At 35.9% G+C, this 26,134-nt stretch overlaps 1 protein-coding gene across 1 annotated transcript in view; it reads left to right on the top strand.

The window, feature by feature from the left end:
- The window catches only part of PRDM6 (PR/SET domain 6), a 98,298-nt gene that overhangs the window by 4,106 nt on the left and 68,058 nt on the right, over positions 1-26,134 (top strand). Inside the window, exon 2 of the mRNA XM_015821840.1 lies at positions 13,067-13,374. Coding sequence (XP_015677326.1) covers positions 13,067-13,374 — 308 coding nt within the window. The remainder of the gene's footprint in view (positions 1-13,066; positions 13,375-26,134) is intronic.

Here is a 26,134-nt window from a genome sequence, read left to right on the forward strand (position 1 = left end):
GTAGCTAATTTACAATTTCACACTTTTAAAAAATATAAACAGCCATTGCTTCACTTTCACGTCGACTTCCAGATAAATAGACACTTGACTGCTGTCTTTGGCACTTAGGAATTTCCAGTTCTTGACATAAATTAATTTGAGGTTAACATTGAGAAGATATTGCCCGCACAGATGGATTGATTTTTATTTCTTTATTTATGAAACGTTGAAGGTTTGTTGTTTCTAGCGGAAATATTCTAGCAAGGAAATCACAGCAAATTGAGAGAATTGGGAGTCGAATGGATTCGGTGAAATGAGCAATCTGGGTCTGCTGTTGTAAAGGTTTGATGAACTCCAAAGTTGCTGAGCAAGTAAGGGCGTTTTTACTGGAGATGAAACAGAATTCCAGCCTTTCTCTCTTTCACAGCGCCCACGCGAGTGAACAAATTCAGTGCTGGACGTGGAAGGTTTTCCTATCCTAAAATTTGCAAATAAGCAATAACCCAGACAAAACATTTTTGGCCTAGCGCAATTATTTCTAACCCCTTTTAAGTTGTTTACTGATTACTATAAGTCCAAGAGAGCTACCCCCCCCCCCTTCCACTTCTTTCAGTAAGGGCAGTTTATGGTGAGAAATCCTTAATTAAAGCAGGGCCAAAGAGGAGGAGACGCCGTGCCTCCTAAATCCTGCTTTTATGCTCTCGAAGTCTAGTTTTAAAACGTATCTTTGCTGCCTCGCTGCCCTCCGCCCCCCCCCCCCGGAGGTTTAAAAACAAAGAAGGGACATTTCTGCCCCACACCGCGTTCTGCAACGTGTGAAACGAACCAGCAGGTTCAACAGCCCGCCCCCTTCCGTGCATTTACCCCTCTGTCTGGCTAGCATCTTTTGCCCCACTCCCAGCCTGGCGGGCAAGCAGGAGGAGGGGGCGAAGAGGAGCCTCTTGGGATTAAACCTCGACGTATACATATATATGTACACAGTGTACTGTATATATTTCCCCAATTGCTATCGTATCTTCAGCGTGCTGTAGCTATTTTCCACCATTCTGTTTTTTCCCCCATCCAGGAGCAGCAACTTTACAAGGTGGACGCGCGCAGCCCGTATATTAGATTGAGGTTAGAAGAGGTGGTGACTGTTTATTTAAGGTGATAAAATGGTCCATCAGCAGTAATCTCCATCGATACGTGCCACAAGGAGATGAAGGATGAGGGGACAAGGCACAATTAATTGCCCTATAGTTTTGTAGGAGAGAGTTGAGGCAAGACGGCCCTCGCTTCGATCTCCTCTCCCGATGCCCATTCATCATCTCCACATTGTGCGCGGGGCTCCCCCGGGGGCAAGGGGTGGCAAGGTTTATCTACACACAATATTCTCCTAACCTTCTGATACTTGACACTGGAATTTAATTCATTCGTACATGCGATCGAAGGAATATATATATATATATATATATATTTCCTTGCCGCTTCCACTCATCGCGGAGCTTTATGCAAAAGCCGGTAAACTTGTCGCAGGCTGAACAATCTTCTCTTTTCAGTTCTCCCACCCTGGATTTTTTTTTTTTTATCCGTTTGCTTTGCAAAACAAGAGGGGGGGAGAGAGAGAGGGAGAAGGAGAGAGAGAGAGAGAGAGAGAGAGAGAGAGAGAGAGAGAGAGAGAGAGAGAGAGAGAGAGAAAACTGTGCCTCTTTTCGTTCTACTCTTAATCTGGCCGAATCCAGACGCTCGGCTTAACGAGCGTGTGGATCGAAAGACGCGCGCATTCGGAGGTGCAACTAACCCCGCGTAGTGCAGGGTTTTTTTTTGCAGAACTTTTTTTTTTTTGCAGAGTTTATCGGGGGGGTCTCTTGGAGTGGAAGAACCGTGGGGTTCTTCCAGATCCTGTCCTAGAGTCGATCGCTTCCTTTCTTTTTCCGCCGATTCTCCGAGCTTTGCGCCTTCTAACACCTGCGCGTTTCCTTACTCGAAGGGCAGATGCGCGCGTCGTCTGCCCTCCGCCCTCCCCCCTCAGCTGGGTGGCGATCAATGAAGCTGGCTGGCGACTGGGCTCAGGAGGTGACCGTCCTGTGTCTGTCCGCGGCTCATCTGTCAGGCGGCCAGAGAGGGGCTGAGGCTGGGGGCCAGTCCCCTGCCACTAGGCGCATGTAGGGATGCAGGCAAGCAAAGAGGGGAGAAGAGCAGGGAGTCCCCCCCCCCTGCCCTGCCTGCTCCTCCTCTCTGGGGTGAAGGCTGCTAGGGCAGGATTGGGTACTGTCAAACAGGAGAAGAAGGTGAGGGTCTGGCTTACTCTCCGCTTGGTCTTAAGAGTTTGGGGACCTTGGGCTCCAATTGGAGAAGGAGTTTCAGGGTTCAAGAGCTTCAGGGGTTGCCATTAGACAGGATGCAAGGAGGCTTTTCTGGGAGTGAGGGCTTGGGCGGCCTTTTTACTTCTGTGTTGTGTTGTGTTGTGTAACTGGGATGCCTTTGGCGGTTTTTGCCTGGGGGGTGGGAAGACATAACTTTCTTTGAAACAGTGATGGTGGTGATGAAGGCATGCCATCAATACATGGTTGACTCTTATCTATAGGTTTTCTCCATGATCATCTATCCCTAACATGGCCCTTCAGTATTCCAATGGTGCGCCCATCACCACTGTAACTGAGTCCATCTTGTTGCTAGTTGTCCTCTTCTCTTTCCTTCCACCATTCTCAACATCAGGGCCTTCTCCGGAGAACAAGGTCTTCCCATAATGTGTCTGAAGTAGGATAACTTCAGCCTGGCTAATTGTACCTCAAGTGAAAACTCTAGGTTGATTTGTGACTCATTGTTACTGCTTTTATTAATAATCACCATTGCTGTTATTACTTCAGTGTGTTGATTACAGATTCAAACCGTGCTAAAGCTGTTTTGTCACTAATACTTTCAAGGGTTAGTCTGTGATACATTTTTATATTGCCATAACAAAGGCTGGTTTTGTTATAAAATCCTGTAAATCATTGAAAGAAAGAGGCCTAAATGATCCCAAAACACAAAGTCAGTTTGAATTATGTAATAACTTATATAATTTACATAGCTTATAATAAAATTATGGGTTACAGGCCTAAAATTTAATAATTAAGGTTTATTTATAGCATGATTAGTAGCAACTATATTACTGTTAATATTTAGGAAGAGGATTCAAATAACTGACTCTTGTGCAGGAAAACCTAACTGTATCTTACAAAATATTTTTTTAAACTTTCTCTGAGATAATTGCTCCAAGGACCAAGATCTCTTTGCTAGCATACTGGTGCACTATTGGGGCATGTGTAACCACATATTCAAACCAAGATGCAAATAATCAGGGTACAATTATAGGTTGGCACAAATTAGATTCATGCAGTTGTGTGAGTATAACGCAACCATGTCTGAAGATCTAGATCAATTGCACAGCTCTAAGATATCTGAACTTCAGCTTCCAGAATTTCACAGGCTGGGAAATTCTGTGAATTGAAGTTCATGTATATTAAATTTGCTTAGGTTGAGAAACACTTCTAGATAATGCAGCCATTTTGTATGATCAGTCAATTTATTAATAAGACAGAAGCCCATTCTTATCTAAGACAGAATTTTGAGAAGAAAAACTCTGGTTTGTGGCTAGCATTTGGAAAATTGTTACAAATTCACTATTGTAAAGAAAAGTGCATACCAAAAAGAGTATGGAAATGCTAAAACTGATGCAGCTTTGAGTATGGCACCTTACATGACATTATTTAGTGCCCTCTTTAGTTAACTTTATTAAAATGAAGCAGGAGGCATCTTTATGTTACCAAAATGATTTGGCAGAACTGTCTGGAATATGTTTTGTATTATCAATTTAAGAAAGTGGCAAAAGAGAAAGCTAACAGGTAGTATAGGTAATGATTATGTAGAATTGCAGACTTGGTCTGGCTTAATTTTTGGAGAAATCATGGCAAATGTTATCATTCCTTTATATGTATATCGTTCTTAGGATCATAATATTAAAAAAGGAGCTTGGAGACTTCCCCCCTTCTGATTTCATAAATAAATGACTATGTGCAACAGCTTAAACTACGAATAAACAGATATGTGCAGCAAAAAGAAATAAAAATGTCTGCTTGGGCCAAACTGAAAATGTGTGATTGCCTTTTATGATCTTCTTGACATCTTTCAAAAATATTTTATGATATTTTAGAATGGATAAAAGGGTGAGATCAGCCTTGAGACTGGAACAACACTACTGATGGGGATTAACATTGCCTGGAAGATGAGATGCTACACTACAGCTAAGTACATTTGGCCAAAGTGTAGTTCTTCAAGTGATTAAACTGACACATCTATGCCCCAGTCTCTGTCTTCTTTCTTTCTTTCTTTCTTTCTTTCTTTCTTTCTTTCTTTCTTTCTTTCTTTCTTTCTTTCTTTCTTTCTTTCTTTCTTTCTTTCTTNCTCTCTCTCTCTCTCTCTCTCTCTCTCTCTCTCTCTCTCTCTCTCTCTCTCTCTCTCTCTCTCTCTCTCTCTTTTTCTTTCTCCTCTCCTCTCCCTTCTCTTCCTTTCCCTTCCCCTCCCTTCATACACACCATTTTTAAATCCAGTTAAACTTCCCTAATACCATCCATTATATGCTGAGTAAGACATTATTAAGAAGTTCAGTTCAAACATCTGAAGAGTTCCAGGGTGGGGTGAGCTGAGCTGATCCGGAGAGTAAATCCACAACAAACTCATTTTCTGGGATGGCCCACATATTGCTTTGTATAATGCAAAATATACTTTCATTCGGTCATAAAAAAAACTAAGTTCTTGATTGTAATGTTGCTCTCCCTAAAAATAGTGGGAATTTCAAAAGTGATTCTAAATGGCAGCTCCTCAGTTTTAATAGCATTTCCCCCCACAGATAATAAATTAACTGAATATTTGGGAGACACTGTATAAAACTAATTTATATGAAATACTTTGAACAATGTGAGATTGTTTCATTAGTATCTTCTTGTATAAGTAAGATATAGCTAACCCTGACCTATATATATTTCCTACTATTAAATACGTATCTTTTGTTAACATCCTGTTAGATACTTAAAAATGGTCTATTATGTGTTATTTTGAAAGATTGAGTGAGATAGAAATTCATCTAAGTAACTAAAATGTTGCTTCATCCTTGGGTAACTTTATTTATGAAGATGTTAAATCTCTCTACCTCATTAAATGTACTTGAAATAAATATGTTGGATGTTAAATTTTGGATTAGGACTATATTAGCTTAATGCAACGGACATAACATTTACTCTGACTACAATATATGTTAGGTTTAAAAATATAATAATTTAAAAATTATTGACTTGCTCTTGCTATCTAGTGTTAGCAAGATTTTAACAGCAATTATAGCATGGGAGAACCTCAGGCTTGGTTTTTAGTGTCATGTGTGAAATGTAGTGTATGGTTGTCTCTATAGTTCAGCTGCAAGATAGAAGCATGCATGTCAAACTCTTTCAGATTTACTGAGCTGTAGGCACCTGGCATAGCAACAACATAGATCTTTCAGTTAGATAGTTGTTAGGCTGTAATATATCTACTGTTAAAGACTGAGAGATTAAGACTTTTAGAGAGTTTTTCATTTTTGGCACCAATATAGTTAGATGTATAGGAGGGTAAGGTTGAATGCTCAAACAACACCAATTATCTGAGACAAGGAAGAAGAATAGACACTGTTAAATAGAAACATTACATAGAACTAAGTTTTCTGTTAAAATCAAATTTAATAAGTGAGCATTTAGATTTGAATACATACACACTGTCATCTACAGGATTTCCAGTACTGAGGTAACATTCTTATTGCAAAATGGTTGTTGTGAGCTCTATTCTATTATAGGAAAATATAATGCACATATTATATACGTAAAGCTATGGGAAAAGTTACCGGAAACAGTTTTGACTGAGTTCAGTAAAAGTTCCCGCTATATGTGCTTAGGATACGGAAAAAACCTAAATACTTGAATATACACTTTTTGTTGAGCTCATTAATATTTTTCAAGAATAACACTCCGGATAGCGGTGTGCATTTTTAAAAATGGTTGCCCTTCACCAACAGCAGCTCAACTGAGAAAGCCTAATGCTTGTTATACCCAGGTAATTCATTGATTAATGGGGATGGGGGCAAACCAACCATAACATTTGACCAACAAAAAATCTCCACTTCACTAATATGTCCAGTCCACTATATTGTGCTTTTTATTTTTCCCTTTATAAGTAGATCACAATAAAAATGTTATTAATAATTTCCCTGTAGCCCGAAAGGTGATAATTTCACCTGACAGAAAAGAGTCAAAGAAAAGTAATATGGATTATTTTAAAATATTTTCAGATATTTCTTTCCAATAACCTTAGACAAAATCCCAAACTGTTAATCAGCCACTTCACATATAAGGATTTTTACATGAAATAGATTGGCTGATGTTTGTAACTCAGGGTAAGAAGCTTTTGTATGTTCCAAGTGCCCTTATTAAACAATTTGAATTCTGTTTCATTTTTGCTGTATTTGCATAAATAGTTTTGGTTATTTTATTAAAATCTGATTTATTGTGAATTTTTTTCAGTCTGGTGATGATTAGAGAATCATTTTTCAGAAACTGATGAATAGAGATGTGAATGAATGCGCCTTTAAAACTAGATGGACTTGAAGTAAACATAGTTTCACAATAAATTTTGAGAGGAAGATGAGACACAGTTATACACATGGTTATTTTGTTACCCTTATTAACAATCTTCTAAAAGACTTGCTCAATTAATAATGGTATTTCTTCCATATGCACAAAGATGAAATTCAATATAAATATTTTCAGGATTTTTAGGTTGGTCACTTTCTTCTTGAAAAATATCACTAGTTGAGCTGCAATCTATATTTCCTTTTTCTTCTGATAGCTTATCTTCTAAATAGCTTATCTGTTCTTTTATTTTTCTTCTTTAAAATTGAATTTTTCTTTATTTTTAAAAAAATTATGATTACTTTTGTTTCCTTTGCTGTGAAAAAAATAATTCTTGTATTGGCAGAACATGTATTAATTAATATGTGAACACTTTAATTCTGGTAAACGGATCAGAAAGCTGATAATGCTTTATATGTGTGTAATGTTAGCAAAAAAAAAAAAAAGCAAACCACAGCCATGCACATTATCATTTTTTATCCTGACATGGAATAAATATCCACATTAGAGAAAACAAGTTGTTGAGTTCCTGGCTTTATCAGGTACACTTACTTTAATGAAACAATCTTGTACCTAAAGTACCTAAAGAAACAATCTTGTACCTAAAGAGTAATATATAAAGCTGCATGTGGAATATGTTAGAAATCTTATTCACCTAATGATTATTATAGCTTCTAAGCATACACTTCAAAGATTTTTTATCTACTATCCTCTGTTTCAAGTTGTGTTGATGCCAAAGGGATCCAGTGCCTGTAATTTGAATGTAAATTGATTTGAGTGTATCTTAAATCTTGACTCCTAATCTTTTCAGTAGAAATATAATCCATTTATCTGAATGAGATTTAGCTGTAAACAATGATTAAATGTAAACTATGTTACTTAGAGTATTGTTAAAATAAATAGGACAAGTTACTAACATGCAGCTTACTGATTTATTAGATCTATTATATGTATGAATTTAATCCAATAATGTTAGGATTACAGCTGCACTTTAAAAGATGGAAAAGTAATTTGTGCATTATATTCATAAAAATTTAAATGTCCTGAAAAATAGATGTAAAATATGAAACAGTACTGAGGTGTTAATAGATCTATTCTTAAATCAAGTTTGAAATGTACCCAGACAATAACTGAGTTAATTGGTTTTAGATATTTTTTTGGGGAATATAAAATATAGCAAGCAATCAAGTAGCTCTGGTTTATTCAGCGGTAGATGGCATTCAATACAAATTACAAAACATTTATAATAATTTATAATACAATCGTAAATATGGCCACAACAATAATGTCTTTCTGTTTCTGGCACCTTATTATGAATAGTGGAAAACATAAAGAAAGAATGGTACTGAATAGTTAAACAGATAATTTTTTAATATAAAACAGAAAAGTTCAGTTCCATAATTGTCCAGGTAGAATCTATTCCTAGCAATGGAAAATAATCCTTGGCATGTAGTCTACAATTTGTTCTCCCTAATTTGTAATGCTGATCTTTACTTTTTGGGCAGCACTTCAGAAAAAAATTCCCAAAACTGTGTTTAGAACGAGTATGTATAACCATCTCAGAACTGTATGTTTATATGATGTTTTGAAGACCACATGTGCATAAATGTGAGTGATACTATATGTTAAATATAAGAGTTTGATCCTAAAACTGTATGGTTAGAGTAAAAAACAAAAAGATGCTTTGGCTTCATTTAATTGAAGCTGCTTGGTAGACATGGTGTCTCCAAGAGAGCCATTAATAATCAGGAAGCTGGGAGGAGGTTACACATCTAAAAGATTGTCAGCAGGGAACAAATTATTCTAGAATCAAGGGTCTGCACTGAAATGTAACTGAAATCTTGACCATACGGATCCTATATCTTGAGACATACCAAGTTTCTATCCTGTTTTTGGTCATGTTAACGTTGTTTAATTGTATAAAAAAATCTAATTCAATCCAAGTCACATCTTATGTAAAATTATTACAAAACAGTGAAGGTCGTATTTGAATTAACAGTTCTATGAAAATAATAATGAGAAATGTTAGCTAGTTGAATTATTTGAATTATTACTGAATAATGAGAATGAAGCCTGACTGTTGTCTGCTCTTTTTCTTTAAAAAAAATAAAACCTGCTTCTGCTTCTGAATTCTGTTGCATTTGGGAACATATTTACTTGCATATATTGCAATTATTATCTTGGTCAATAATGTTTATCTTAGTAGACAGTGCTTTTTTTATTTTTTATTTAAAAAAGGTGCCGGAACTCACACATGTCATACAACCTGCCTTGCCTACCCTACAAGGTTCCATCCAAAAAAGGTGCCGGAACTCCGTTCTGGGCGTTCTATGACAAAAAAAAAGCCCTGTTAGTAGATAATAAAATAGTTTAACACAAAGTTATAATACATTTATAAAACTAATCTCTATAAGTGAGGCTTATACTTGATATAAGTTATAACTAAAATTACAAGTGAAAATATCTAAAATATACATAAATTATAGTTACAGAAATTACATGCAGGAATATTGACCCATCTGGGTCGAATGGATCTTCTATGCTGCTGCACAAAACCTAGTTACATGCACTGTAATAACAAAAGATAGTTTGTGTATGAGCAGCTCCTGGCACAGGCTGAATCTGGGTAACCAGGATATCTACTGACTAGAGGTAGTATGAATCTGGTTCAAATGTCACTGAAAAAGGAGCAATAAATAGAACAAGTTTTGTAGTTTCCTCCTTTCTGGAACCACAAGGGCAAAGCTAATGGTACTTTTCTTTATTTACCATCCAATACTGTGTAGAGGAGAACATGGCATTGGGCAAGAGAGAAAGCCTTCTGATGGCTAAGTGTTTCTGGCTATGTAAGGTAGCAGGCAGCAGTGACAATATATCTGTTGTGTACTAGTGAAAAGAAGGCTGGAGTCTCCCCTAGATCTGCTTTCTGCTTTATGTATCATTTGCTTCAGGATTTATTTTGCCTGTTCATATTCCATCCAAGGAGAGGAGTCTAAATATAAAAGTTTGAACAGCCTTGATCAATGTGGATTGGAAAATTGTCCTAAAGTATCAATGGTGTGAGGCCTTGAGGATAGAAGTATATTTTCTTGATCTGGAATTTAAATAGATTTAAAGTTCATCAAAGGCAACAATTAAACTAACTTCAAGTAGTTTAACTTGAAAAGAAGGTTGTACGTGAAACTTATTTGTGAAGAGGAATGATAATTATTAGGTATAGCAAAGTTAAATGCTTGTATCATCATATATTTTTTTCCTATATAAATTTTCCTACATTACATATAAATGAGAATTAGGTTGGAATGGGAACAATCTACAACCTTGATCATTTAATCTTTCCCTGTCCCGCCCATCCTCCAGTTGGCTGCAGGATATGTAGGATGTCAGACCCACCAAGCTGTAGTTTAAAATCTTAACAAGGCTTTTTTTGTGAAGTCATGGGCCCCAGTTATGGAAATTTATGAAAGTCCATAACTTCATTTAATTTTGCTGTTTAAAGCAGGAAAGGACAGAATAGTCACGAAAATATATTTTGAGTTCTAGAATTAAGAATTCTTCTTTCGTAAGCACACTGGTTTTTCCTCCTCATCAAATTAAATTGCTATCCGCTTACCCAAATGAAGTAGTTGTCTCCACTGCTGAACCCTGTCCTTTCCCTATTGTCTTTACAGTATCTGCCCAATACCTAAATTCCTTCCAAAGACTAACAAGTTTTACACACTTTGACCTTGCCCTTGACCAGAGGTAGGCAACCTCGGCTCTTTTATGACTCATGGACTTCAGCTATGTTGACTCAGGAATTCTGGGAGTTGAAGTCCATGAGTCATAAAAGAGCCGAGGTTGCCTACCCCTGCCCTTGACCATGTCAAATGAAGGAAGAAAACACTTCTTCAACGCTGGCAGGAGGGGATGAATCAAGCCTGTGGCCCTCATGGAATGGAACATGATGATAGCACTGATGAGGACATGATGGGGGGAAAAAAGATGTTGCAAGGGTTTGTTGGCACTGTGGATAGGTGTGAATGATTTCAGAGCTTGGGGGTCAATGTCGCACTTGATACTGATCTGACTCAGTACTTGGATCATAAATATATTGACTGAAAAATATGAATCTCTTCAAATGAATTTTCTGTTGGGATCCATAGCATTCCACCCCAATTTTTGTGTACATAAGAAGGTTCTGCATTCATACTTTTCAACTTGAGGCCACAAGTATTTTATGGATTTGAAACTAAAATGACCTTAAAAAAAACCATGAACTTACTACTGTTTTCAAATAACATATTTTTATAGGATTATTCAAATTGCAATGTATAATGTGTATGTTTTTCTAGATCTATAATATGCTTCTTAACCTGGATCTTTGCAAATGTGCAAGTTTATTCCCAACCATCCCAGCTACTCAAGGTTGGCTGGGGATGATGGAATTGTAATATGACAGATTTAAAGATGCAAGGTTGTCGATAGCTGATCTAGATGATGGCAAAGAAAATGAAATTTATATTCACCTTTGGAGCAATTTATTGGGAAATAGTTTTAAAAGTAAATAGTAGCTACTAGTTTAGCAACAGCAGAATAGAAGCTAGATTTTAGTTATATAATTGATAACCGTGTTGGATAGAAAGGATTTTTGTGCTCTCTGAAACATTAAACTTGACTAAAATTTATTTGACACAGGAGGAAAGAAAACTATGTCAATTCTACTAGGTTTATTACTTGTGGTTCCAGGATGTATACTTATTCCAAATTTATGGTTTAGACCACCAAATCCCCAACCAACTAGTGAATATTTTTGTTTTATTTTTAGCTGCAAGATATATATATGATGCAAAATTATTGGGGTGAAAGGAATTGCTGTGTAAATAATAAAGAACAAGCATTACTTTTTGAATATATTTCTGTAACAGCATTTGAGACCTTTCATTGTGTTTTAATGTCCCAAATATGCTAGGGACCGTAGTTAAATCAAAGAAGTTCATTTTTATTTTATTTTCAAAATATATTTCTGTGAATAAGCAATGTTCTTGGAAATCCAGAACTAAAAATATATAAAGAATGTGGAAACTATTGACTTGAAATAGAAAAATAAACACCTTATAAAGTTCTCTTTATTCAAGATTATCAGTTAAAAAATTAATGTAACATAAAGATGTTGCCCATTTGTTGCAGCAGAATTTTGTATTAATAAAATTATTAATTTGTTGCTTTCCAAGACATCCAATAACCATAGCTCTTTGTGTAGCTTGAAATTAATAGAAATCTATTCTAGAAAAGCCAATATAAAATCAATAATAGGAATAATAATGACAGCACATACAGTAAAATCATAATATAATAAATTAGCAAAACCATAGTTCTACCAGCTTTAGAGGATATAGTACCTGAGAGAATTAAAAAAGGTTTCATATGGTTTTAAAAAAAAACCTTTAACATTAGCCTTTTTGGGGCAGTATTTTGAAAACCACTCCAACATTAAAAAGTCCTTGTTTTGTGGCCATATGCTTCATTAGTTATTAACTGTAATGCATCATAACCGTAATAGTAATGGGAAGAAATGTAATTTCATACCTTTGGATACAAATAATGGTGCATTATATAATAGGAATAATTAGGAATAATGCAAGATTTTAGTTCAAACATAATACAAACATTGTTAAAGTAACCCAGGGTGTGGAATAGCTTTCATTTGGATGCTTCTTTGTCCCAAATAAATCATGGTTTGTATATTGTAATGGACACAATAAATCTTGATTTATATGTGCGAACCAGGCCTTGATGTTGGATGCTTTGTTAAAATAAATCTCTTCAGTTTAATCCACAAAAATCAGTTGGAAGATAGTAAGATGCCGTGCTGTCCAGTGTACACTTCCTAGAAAATAAATCTCATTCCAGTCAATAGAACTACCTTTCATATAAATTGGTTTAGATGCAAAGCTACGCCAATATTTTTATTCTTTGAGTAAAGGAGTGGAAATTGACCCCGTCCGTTGCAGCAAGTGACAGTCATATTTTTGTATCATATCTAAACACAGCAGGCTTCTGACCTTGGACACCTTTCTATACTACTTGTCTATGCCTCAACCTGCCACCTGCTTGCCGTATGCCATCCTAGATAAATGCTCCATTATCTGTGGGAATGCATGCCCTGGATTCAGTTGTTTTTCTCTCTGCTCAATCCAGGCCCGTTTTGAACAGTAGTCTCTGTCACATTTTGGGATAAGGTGTCTAGGCAAGCTCTTTCAATGTGCTTTATTTATCAGTTCTCCAAGCAAGAGCGCCCAACAAATCTATTCCTATGTATTTCCTATGATATTTGCATCTAAAATGTAGTGGATGAATTCTTATTTGCCAGTCTCGAAATCAGAACTACAGTCCAGCAGCACTTAGCATTTGCCATTCTCTTTTCTCCACAGGGTGTGACATGTGTGCCGATAACCGAAATGGAGAATGTCCCATGCATGGACCTCTGCACTCCTTGCGCCGCCTGGTGGGAACTAGTAGTGCGGCAGCTGCAGCTCCTCCCCCTGAGATTCCAGAGTGGCTTCGGGATCTGCCACGAGAAGTATGTCTGTGCACCAGCACTGTTCCTGGCTTGGCCTATGGCATCTGTGCAGCCCAGAGGATTCAACAGGGCACTTGGATTGGGCCTTTCCAGGGCGTTCTCCTTCTGCCAGAAAAGGTACAAACAGGAGGAGCCAGAAATACTCAGCACCTCTGGGAAGTAAGTCACAGTTTAAAATCCAAATGGGAGCTTGGGTTTCATTTCATGGGAGATTGGTTTCATTTGTCTTCATTGTCAATCCTCGGTGGATTTCAGTATGTGAATTAACAGTATTGACATGGAACATCTGAGCCTTTTCAGCCTAAATGTGGCATTTTTGTCCAATCTTTCAAATAATAATAATAATAATAATAATAATAATAATAATAATAATAATAATAATAATAATAATAATAATAATAATAATAATAATAATAATAATAATAATAATAATAATAATAAAAAAGTTGGAAGGGATCTTGAAGTCATTTAGTCCAATCCCCTGTTCAGGCAGGAAACCCTATACCATTACAGACAAATGCTGTCCAGTCTCTTCTTAAAAACTTCCAGTGTTGGAGCATTCACCGCTTCTGGAGGCAGGTTGTTCCACTGGTTAATTGTTCTAACTGTCAGGAAGTTTCTCCTTAGTTTAGGTTGCTTCTCTCTTTGATTAGTTTCCATCTATTGTTTCTTGTCCTACCTTCAGGCGCTTTGGAGAATAGCTTGACTCCCTCTTCTTTGTGGCAGCCCCTGAGATATTGGAATACTGCTATCATGTCACCCCTAGTCCTTCTTTTCATCAAACTAGACATACCCAATTCCAGCAACCATTCCTTATATGTTTTAGCCTCCAGTCCCCTAATCATCTTTGTTGTTCTTCTCTGTACTCTTTCTAGAGTCTCAACATCTTTTTTATATCGTTGTGACCAAAACTGGATGCAGTATTCCAAGTGTGGCCTTACCAAGGCATTGTAAAGTGGTATTAATACTTCACGTGATCTTGATTCTATCCCTCTGTTAATGCAGCCTAGCACTGTGTTGACTTTTTTGGCAACTGCAGCACACTGCTGGCTCATATTTAAGTGATTGTCCACTAGGACTCCAAGATCCATCTCACAGTTACTACTATTGAGCAAGGTACCACCTATACTATACCTTATGTTTGATTCTTCTTGCCTAAATGTAGAACCTTACTTTTTTCACCATTGAATTTCATTTTGTTAGATAGTGCCCAGTGTTCAAGTCTGTCCAGATCCTCCTGTATCTTAAGCCTATCTTCTGGAATGTTGGCTATTCCTGCCAGCTTGGTGTCATCTGCAAATTTGATGAGCTCCCCATCTATTCCCTCATCTAAATCATTGAGGAAGATGTTGAAGAGCACTGGGCCCAGAACAGAGCCCTGGGGCACCCCACTACACACTTCCCTCCATGTAGATGCAGTTCCATTGAGGACCATATGCTGAGTATGGCCGGTCAGCCAGCTACAAATCCATCTGGTGGTGATGCTGTCTAACCCACATTTTTCTATCTTATCAAGTAGTAGGTTGTGATCTACTTTATCAAATGTCTTACTGAATTCCAAGTAAATTATATCCACAGCATTTCTCTGGTCCACTAATAGAAATGTAAAGTTAATACGATTCCAATCAAGTGAAATTCTGACTGCTGTCATAGTTTTAAAAATGACACTTTGTATAAAGCTTTTATCACAAATATTTTGAGCAGGGGGAAAATAGACTTTTTTATTGTCTTTTCTAAAAATGAAAAATATCTGAAAGCTAGTCCTGCAAAATCTGGACAACCACTAGATGGCAACAGACAGGTAACAGAAAACACTCTTCCATCCGGGAATCATCTGGATTTTGAGCCAAATCTGGTGTCCTATAAAAGCTATATTTATTTAAGTAATTTCTCTATTAGTTAGCACATAAGTACAATGTTATACTGGTTGACAAATGCATGTTAATTTGGTTTATAGACACTGTGATTTTTAAAGGCTTTTTTCAGATAATAGTTCTAAATTCTTAAACTGTGTTTTAGGAAGTTGGAAATTCTTCCTCTCACTTTGATGTAGCATTTTGATGTAGCATTTTGGAATTTTAATGTGGAGGCTTTAAACCATAGTTTTATATCTATTCTATGTTAAATCATATTTTGAATTCTCCTGCGAGACAAAATGTCTAAAGCAAGACAGCCTCAAATGTCACATAAAGATAGGTTTCAAAAGGTGCAAGGGAACGCGAGGCTCTCTTCTGTTAATTCATTGGAATTAGATCATAGTTTTGTTTTAGATTATGACTAAATTTCATGCAGCTCTGGGAGCATAATCACAACACTGTTTCTAGTGTAGTGAAAATAAAATCTCTGTATTCCTAGCTGAACATTTTAGCTTTTCCATATGATAATATCACTGTGAAGATTGGGCTAAATTCAATAAAAGCGTACCAAAACTATATATCACTGAAAGCAAAGGAATATATCTTAATGGCAATATACTTTCTAGGCACGTTCTCCAAAAGCCAGGTACGAATTTCAGCTGGGGGTGGGGGTTTTTTTCTCCCCAGAACACCACTAATGCTCATTAATTGACAGAAGGAATACAGAAGCTTATGAGTCAAGTATTCTGCTGTTCATTCATTGGTATACATATTACATTGTATGCAATAAAAACTTGGTTTAGAAGAGGAAAAAGCTAGTGCAAGAATTACAGATGAGTGTCTTTGGAAGTTAATAAAAATGAAAGACATAAGATATGACAATCAAAGTAAGAGAACATGGTAATGAGCATGAGAGATGGTCAGAGGGAGAATGAGAATTTTGTGGAGAGAATGAGAAGAAGAACCGTATCTTTGCTGCACTGTGCAGAAAGAATTCCATATCTTAAATATAGATTTACCATAAATAAACTAAAGGGGGAGGGGGGAAATGGGTACAGTTAAGGCTGTACATACAGTTAGTAGGATACATATGATACAGTAATTGAATATAAAGGCTTGGAAGGAAATGTAAGGGTTTAGTCTTGGTTGTCTTAATTTGTTACGGCAATATAACATTCAACAAAAGAATCAGTCAAACAGTCAGGCAGTACAGTATTGGATGAAGGAAAAGAAGCGTGGATTTGAGACTACCCACTGTGAAAGAATGGTTGGTGAAGTTGACAGATCTTGCTGAAATGGATAAATTGACTTCTTTGGTTAGAGAAAAGGCATTATTTACATTTATTGGTGACTGGTTGCCTCTTACGGATTTTTTGGGGTAAACATGAAAAAAATGAACTTGTGACTTATGGTTTTGATGATGAGATAGGATAGTTTATAGAAGGAAGATTAATATGATGTAACTTTAGAGAGAGAGAGATTAAACTATATTTATACTTGTAACTGCTGTGAAGAATATTTGAAGCCACTTTGTATATTTTTTTTTTCTCTTTTTCAACTTTTTTCTTTTCTTGCACTTTTTGCTTTTTCCTTGATTTCTTTATTTTTGTTTTTTCTTCCTTACTTTATATTTATTATTCTTGTCTAAAAGTTTAAATTATATATATATTATCTTAAAAATGTGAATCCCAGGCACATTCATATTAAGAGTAAAAACTTCTAACACTGGGATAAATATAAATATAAAAACAGCTGTTTATTTAGTAAAAACAACTGTTTGTTATACAAACATCTGTCTGCTACCTGAGCTTTCGTCGGTCCCCTGCCGACGTCATCAGAGTAAAAGCTTAGAGTTTGGAGAGTCTGCTTATAAACCTAGTTGTTTTTGCACTCTGCTCATTGACCGCATGATTGGCCCATCCGCCCTAAATGACCGTAACTGCCCTGAATGTCTCGCACCCCTTTGTATGTGGTTTGGTCCTACCGCCCTTTCTCCTCCCATTACTCCCTTCCTTGTCTGCTCCACTTTGCCCGCCCCAGTTAGCCTTGCTCTATATGGCTGTGTCTTGTCCATAGGTGTGCATGCCAATCTTGGCACCCCTTTTTCTCTCATCCCTGCCCCTTCCACCCGTCTCGCCCGCACTTGGCTGCTTGGAGTTGGCGTTTTTGCTGGATCGTCTCACAGTTCTCCCCTCCCCGTGGTTCTCGTCAGTCATTGTGCACTACGGTCATTTAGGGTGGATGGGCCAATCACGCGCTCAATGAGCAGAGCGCAAAAACAACTAGGTTTATAAGCAGACTCTTCAAGCTTCAAGCTTTTACTCTGATGACATTGGCAAGGGACCAATGAAAGCTCAGGTAGCAGACAGATGTTTGTATAACCAACAGTTGTTTTTATTAAATAAACAGTTGTTTTTATATTTATATTTATCCCAGTGTTCGAAGTTTTTACTCTTTTTATATATATACACACACACACATGCACACACTTGGATCTTCTCAAAAGAAGGTTGGATCAGTAAAGCTAGATAACATCAGTACTGAAGTATTATTGAGCCAGGATATTTGCCATGTTAACATGTCTAGAAAGAAAATAATATAGGACCAAGAATGCTCAAGTCCATACTTTGTGAATTGCAGAGACTGAACATTGAGTTGGAGTGGGTCTAAAAAGGATTTCGAGAAAAGATAGGGAAATAATGAGAATGGGAAAGTAGTCTGAAGGCATATAGTATGCAAGAAATTGGTGATAAAATAATTGCGATTTGTTGCAATTAATATAGGTAGTCCTTGACCTATGACTGTTTGCTTAACAATGGTTCAAATTAATGACGGCCTCAGAAAAAGTCAGTTATGACCCAAATTCGAACTTACAACCATTGTCCCACCCCATGGTCACATGATTGCAATTCAGGTGGTTGGCATCTGGCTCGCATTTATGACAGGTTGCATCATCTTGTGGTCACGCAATTGCAATTTGAGACTTTTAGGGCAGTTTCTAGCAGAAACTACCATTGATTAACCTGGATTGGCACGTTCAACTATGTGATTGATTTACAACTGCATGACTCCACCTACGCCCATCATAAAAATGGTCATTTATACATAGGCCATATCATTAAATTTACAGTAACATCTACTTAAAAACCAGCCAAATGTTTTACAAATGAAGAATCCAGTTTCTTACTCTTCCTTCTTTTCACATATCCTGAAGCTTCTGATTTTTAATGGTCTTCAAATAATTTTTAGTATGATTAGAAAACCAATGAAGGGTTACTGCAGAGGCAATTAAGCCCTAATGCAGATGTAGCACTCTTTTATTTGTTTTACTTTGGCAAATATCAGGATTATTGCATTTGATGTATTATTGGACACTGTAGACACTTTTTTTGGCTTGTCTGTGCAAGAGTTCCTGCCACACATTTAGTGTTTGCTTTGTGTGTAATCCATACAGTTCAATATACAGCAGTGTGAAGTAAATTAAACACCATTCCATTACCTCACAACATGGCCTGACACCTATGGGTGTTCATTGGGAAATTGTACAGTCTTTTATCAATCAGCCAAGTGATTTTTTTTAATAGCACAGGGAAAAGACAATTTCTTTAGGAAGCCAAGAATATGATTCATTTCTGTTGTGATTCTTTTAATTTTCCATTGGCCCATTTTTAGCTGGGAAAAAATTTGATACATTTTATGCAAAGACAATAAGCTCTGATTTATTTATTTAACAGGAAAAAAAATAGCACTGAACTTCGCAAGTAAATCTTCATACAGAGATTGATTCCTTTGAAAGTCAGTATTATTTCTAATGTGGTTGTTTTAAGTTAATGAAACCAATTCTTTCCTAGTATTCTTGTAAATAAACTTTTTCAAAAATTAGATGTTATAGATGAGGATGAGATATTTTTCTTAGTGTTTCTAGTAAAAAAGGATCTGCACTAGCTTCCAACATGTAGGAAAACATTATCTCAGTTATTAATGTTTTTGTTCCCCAGAGATAAATTAATCTAGTTGCACAAGGTTTCTACTTTCTGTTTAACATCAAATTGTAATAAGACCAGACTCAAGGAATGCATAGAAGGCGCACTTTACATTCCATGGGAATATAATATGGACATTTAAGAGGTTTGCAAAGTCTCATTACTGAAGTTTTTCAAGCTTTAAGATCTGAAGACCTGTGAATGGCAAATTATTCGCCTTTGCTCCCTTCTTCATATACTGGAAACTATATAACTATGCAGGACATAGAACTGAAATGAATGCTACTTCTCTTTAACTGATTGATCAAAGGATTAATTCCTACATGTTCTGTCTGCAAATTCTTCTCAGATTTTTTACGTAAAAATAACAAATGAAAGTTTCCTTCTAACCTGACTATGACTTTACTGATTTAGTGAGGAGTACTCTATTAGACTGAAATACTTCCAATACCTACATTGTTTTTGAAGTTTTGTTTAATAATCAGAAATATAAGGCATGCTTATGCTATTTAGGAATGTTGAATGACTGAAAAAAAGTATTTTATTTATTCTTTAGAAACAGAATGAATTTACAATCTTATTCATAGCTGGGAATGAGATTCATTAAGAACAATATGTTTTATTTCTGGGTAAATATATATATGATTACACAGCCAACAAGATCCTTCACTGCAATAATATAACATTTGTCTTTTAGATTTAATAGCAGTTACATTTCTAGGATGTAAGTTTAACATCTTTGAAAGGGTGTTCTCATTTCTTAGAAAGTTATTTGTGATTAAATCCTATTAAGATCAATGGACTCTTCTGCTAGACCTATGCTAAGTTCCTTTGATGTCAAAGGAAACTAAAATGTAACAAAGGTAAGGCTGAAGATAAAGAGAACATTTTAAGTATGCTGGAAGGAAATAGTCCAGACACTCATTTGCTAATCTGAAAATAAATGTGTCTTCACATTTTTTCCACCACACTTAAAACAATTATCTGAATTGGGTCTTGCATCAAATTATAGTCTTTATATGACAAATGGGAGAAGCAATTTAGCTATATTTAATTTAGTTTAATTCAAAATTAGTTTTGTCCTGGTCTTAGTTGTCCAGGCTCTGCCCAGATTTTGAAACATCTTGCTTAATAGAAGATATGATTTTAAAAAAAATCTTATGAAATCTGAAACCAGCATATTTCAGGTATTCCAAGATATCTAGTTACTTAACACAGTTGGAATCTCACAAGTAGTTTAAAAATTGTGAAAACCATGGAAAGATAAAATCCTATCCTCCTTCTCCTCCCTGCAATATAGACTAAGTTACAAATGTAGAGATAGATACACGTCACAGTCCCTAAACTGCCATTTTTGTCTATGTTTTAGATGCAGTAAAGGTTGGCATAAAGGTTGGCATGTTCAAACTATAACTATATTAAGATGAATATTATATTATTCAATAATCCATCTGTATTTCTTGATTGCTTGTCAGCTCTATTTCAAATGTATCATGGTTGATGAAATCTGGATAATTTTGCCTTGGAAATAATGTTGGATCTCAGCCTGCAATATCGAGAGAAAAGGCGCCAACATCAAGGGTGGGCTGAAGATAGATCTAATGATTCATTGTGTATGAGAAAATCTCAATTGTTTTACAGTAGTATTTATATGATTTACCATACCTAGTAGGGTATGAAAGGTAGAAGGTAACCAGAAATTGAATAGTTTGTGCAAAATTCTGGTACTAAATGCAAGTTCAGAATGTGCCTTCTTTTTAAATTCTTTAGGTATCTTTTTTAGTACCTGTTAGGGAGTTTAGAAAAAGTAGTTCTGATAAGCTGTTTGTAAATTATGCTAAATTAAATGTCAGAATATTTTGGGCCTTTAGATAATCTTGCTAAAGGAGAAATGTGGTCCAATCTTTCATTTGAATATGATAGAATGGAAGAATAATTAAAATGCACAGGGAATGCTAAAACTAATGGTGTGATTATATGAAATTAGCAGTAAACCAGAATTGTATACAGCTATTTGCTTATCAACTAGTTTGGGGATTGGATTAGGATATTAAACCCCTATCTCAACATCTTAATTCTCTTGCTTATGTGAAATGTAATGGAACACATCTGACTTACAAAGCATATTTACTTAGAAAAGTCTTCTGGCAAGAGTCCTAAGTTATTCCTCCATTGTTTTGGTTGGCAATTGTTTTCACTAGGATTTGTTCCAAATAAATGTCAGCAAAACTGCAGCTATAATTCTCGTGCACGTGTGTGTATGTGTGTATATATACAAATAGATGGCCATTGTTAAAATGTATTTAGAAAGTGCCAGTCCAGATACAGTACATGCATTCAGTAATGAACTGTGTATTTTTTTTATATTTTTATTCCGCCTTTATTATTTTTATATATAACTTAAGCAACAACACAGCTGACCTAAGGAAGGACTAGAATTCACAATCTCCTGATTTTTAGGCTAATGCCTTAACCTCTAGATCAGGGGTGTTAAACTCGCAACATCACATAACATGTCGCAACATATCGTGACTTTTTTTCCATTGCCGGCAATGGGGTAGGCATGGTTTTGGCATGACGCATCTGGCCCATGGGCCAGCAGTTTGACACTCCTGCTCTAGATCAAACAGGTTCTCAGTTTGTTTTTTAATGTTTAGTGCTGTCAGATTCACTAGTTTTGGAAAAGTTGGGGATGAGATACTACCTACCCCACAAGCTAACAAAATGAGTTTTCATAAAATAAATTTCACATATTCAGTTCATATATGCTCTATTCTATATTCACCTTGCTTGGAAGCATGCATTAACTTTCTTATGATAAATATGTTAGATAATTGACTGATTGCCAACGCCATTCGTATCTTTGACAAATTTGCAGATGACACCAACTGGCAGGAATAGCCAACACCCCAGAAGATAAGCTGAGGATCAAAAAAGGTCTTTACAAACTTGAACAATGGGATCTATCCAACAAAATGAGTTTTAATGTGGAGAAAAGCAAAGTTTTACATTTAGGCAGGAAAAATCAAAGATTTAAGTACAGATTGGGCGAGATCTGGCTCAAAAATAGCAACTGAGAGGGGCTTTGGAGTCCTAGTGGACTATCACTTGACTATGAGTCAGCAGCATGCAGCAGCAGGTAAAAAAACCTAATATAATCCTGGATTGTATAAACAGAGGCATAGAATCAAGATCACGCGAAGTATTAGTACCACTTTATATAACCCTAGTAAGACCACACCTGGAATACAGCAACCAATTTTGGTCACCATACTACAAAAAAGATGTTGAGACCTTGGTAAAAGTTCAGAGAAGAGCAACTAAAATGATCAAAGGCCTGGAGATTAAAACATATGAAGAACTGCAGGACTTGAGTTTGGCTAGTCTAAAGAAAAGAAGAAACAGGGGCGACATGATAGCAGTATTCCACTATTTGTGGGGCTGCCACAAAAAAGAGGGCATCAAACTATTCTCCAAAGCACCAGAGGCAAGACAAGAAACAATGGTTGGAAACTGACCAAAGAAAGAAGCAATCTGGAATTAAGGTGAAACTTCCTAACAGTGAGGACAATTAACCAGTGGAACAGCTTGTCTTCAGAAGTCGTGGGCGCTTCATCCCTGGAGATTTTTAAGAAGAGACTAGACAATCACTTGTCTGAAATGGTATAGGTTCTCCTGCTTAAGCAGGGAGCTGGACTAGAAGACCTCCAAGTTCCCTTCCAGCTTCTATTCTATTCTATTCTATTCTATTCTATTCTATTCTATTCTATTCTATTCTATTCTATTCTATCCCATCCCATCCCATCCCATCCCATCCCATCCCATCCCATCTAGTGATAATAGAATAGAATAGAATAGAATAGAATAGAATAGAATAGAAATTCTATTCAAAATGAGATGGGCAGCAAATAAATTTAATAAATAAATCATCATCACCACCATCATATCAAGTTCCTATGCAAATCCTAAATATTTAATTGAATAACATATGTAATGACTACAGAAATCACCAAACCTCTATAATCAGGAGTAAGTCAGACTTAAAGCAACAAATTTACATATAAAATAATATTAATATCAGAGAGGAAATATTTCTGGCTCCTGTTGCACTCATATCTCCCAGAAAATTATTGTGTGCCAATGACTTTTGTGCCCTAATCAATTATAGGCACTTATGTATCAACACCGTAAACACAACAAAGATCTCTTAGAATGCATTCTACATGTATCTCTGTGCAATATTGATATAACTGACTTGTTGATTAATACAAATTCATAGAACATGGTGATAGAAATTTAATCTGCTGTCTGTATAACGATCATCAATGTATCCTTGAATGTCTTTTTCAATTTTTGTGATCGGCAAAAACAGACATGAAATTTTATCACTAGCAGCAGGCAAAACAAGGAATAAAAACAATACTTCTTATCAATAAGATATAAACTGATTTGCATTTGTTTCATATGAATCAAAAGTACATTTTTAAATGTTAAAATGATACATTATATATAAGGTTTCTTTTGTGTGATTAGGCTATGGCATTGCATCTTATGTATTGTGTCAGAACTGGTTACAAAAGTAGTCATCTAGTTAGAATGCTTGCCCCTCCCATGCATGCAATTATTTGGAAATAAATCTCATTTAACACAATGGGACTTTTGATTACAGATTTTTAGGATTGGCCTGTTATATCTCTGCACCTCAGTTTGGATCATATTTTAGTTGCATAGGTATTGTTATACATATTAATGAATGTTTAAAAGGTTATAATATCTATCTATCATTAATCTAATCTAATCTAATCGTTTTTAAATATGCAAAGACAACCGCTCTCTAATTTATTTCTATTTCTCCAGTTCACTGATAACTGTAATTTGTGAACTGTTTTGCCTGAAACAGATCAGACTTGATATTGAAGGAGATCTTATTAAAGTCATAGAACTATTTTCAACACAAAACACAACATAATTACATTCTGTGATATTAGCATTAATGTAGCCAACACTGACAATGTATCTGATATTGGCATGGTAGCCATAGTATGAGCAGATTAAAAATTCCTATTCCTATGCTGGGCTGTCATATAGAATCTGTTGTGCTAGAAATATTGCAGAGTTGCCTTGCAAATCCACTGTGCTCATTCTCACCCAGTGTTATTTCAGGTCCTATAGATCCCCCCCCCTTGAATTTAAATATGGCTGCTTTGGAATAATCATTACCCCAGTCTCCCTCTCCTGCAAAGAAGCATAGAACTACAGCCAGCATTTGCTCCATTTCTAAGTCATGGCCATCTTTCTCCCTCCCCCCTCCCCAATAACTTAGAGAATTCCATTATCCAAATTGTTACACATGTGTGACAGAGGTTGACCTTTAGTCATGTCAATCCTTTTTGTGTAGGCCTCAGGCTCCAGCTTAATAGCTCAAAGCCTGATTTACTCACTGTAATAAGGGCAGAAGGTCGAGCAATTGTCAGCTGCCTGTTCGTACCCTTCTCGGAGTCTGGCTGAAGGCTGTTAACACAAAGCTTTTCAAAGTGAATTTACAGCCACCACCACTGACAGAGGCCAATCAGTAAACCATAAATGTCAGGTTAGTGAGATTGAGCAGTAAGTAAAACACTGACAGCCCAACATTGACTCAAATCAATTGCTTAAGATTTAACGAAGAATAGCAATCTGTGTATAACCATGTCTAAATATGTAGAATGTACAGATTTAATGATAAGTAAGAGAAAGTGGTACCAATTGTAATTTAATTTGAGGGGTTCCCTTTATTTGAAGGAAAACTCTCTACACCATAGGACAAATATTTTACCATATACAATATCCAAAGCGTCTCTTTTAATTTTATTTTATTATCTGAAAAGCAACATTTGCTTTATGATAACAATATTATCTGTTAGGCTAATTGTGGGGAAAAGATACCATTCATTCTTTCATTCAGTTTGAGGCTTAGGAAGCAGAAAATATAAAATAATATTTTAGCAATGTCATCAGCTGCCATTTTATTCCATTTCCATTAAAGTGTAATAATTTCCAACCATCAATTGCTGTGCTCAAAACCTATAGGTTTCTCCTCTATTTTTATCAAAGCTTTGTTTGAAAGGAAACATGCTCTTTACTCACGCTGCAGTTCTGAAATGGAAGGCTATCATGTAATTCACTAATGAGTGATTATGTTTTGAGGGTTTGAATATCCATGAGATACAGTAACTTACAAGACTGAATGTTTCTATCATTTCGTGCAATGACAGTTTGGACAACAATTCATTTAACTTTGAAGGCATCAGCATGAAAATGTAAGAATCCATTAAAAATGCTGTATCTGAGGATTTATAAATTAGGCAATTTCCTTGATTATTGCAACCATTTACAAAATTGATTGTCCAAGTGTGGCATAGGCAGATTCTAACAATGATAATTGACAAGAGGCATGCACTTGAATATCTATATTCTCTGTTCACTAAAATAAGATGCTTCTGTCCACTCAAGGTCAATCATGCACTGAAGTATCTTAATGTAATCTTTAAAGAAGACTCATATGCTAATTATAGACTAGTCACGATAACCAGAAACTCTTTTTTCTTTGCCTCTTATTTTAAGACTTGATAGTCTTAGACATTTACTGGGCCCTATATAGCATATTCTCTATGAGTCTATGTGATCTTCTATTGAGAGATAAATAATTTTTATACAATGCATTGCAGCAGTAAACATTTACTTGATTGAAAATATGAAAGTCAATAAAGATTTGTTTGTTTCTTGCAAAGTTCTTGTTACTCAATAGGTATGCTTGATCACACAATTTGATTGCAAACCATTTTTTGCACAGAAGTTATAATAAAGATGCCAAATCCACATTCAGGGAGTCAAAAGGTTTCAACGAACTACCCCCCGAGATCCGGATGATTCCGGATCTCCTTACTTTCCGCCGCGCCCTCAAGACATGGCTTTTCCAGCAAGCGGGCCTGACCTAAGGAGGATTTTATTTAGGGACGATTTTAAGTATAATTTTAATTGGAACACAGCTTCGAATATTTGGTTTTAATTTGGTTTTAGAGGGGTTTTTATTTTTATTGA

This window comes from Protobothrops mucrosquamatus, unplaced genomic scaffold (genome assembly GCF_001527695.2).
Source record: "Protobothrops mucrosquamatus isolate PMUCROS unplaced genomic scaffold, P.Mucros_1.0 scaffold1407, whole genome shotgun sequence".
In the NCBI taxonomy this organism is placed as follows: Eukaryota; Metazoa; Chordata; class Lepidosauria; order Squamata; family Viperidae; genus Protobothrops; species Protobothrops mucrosquamatus.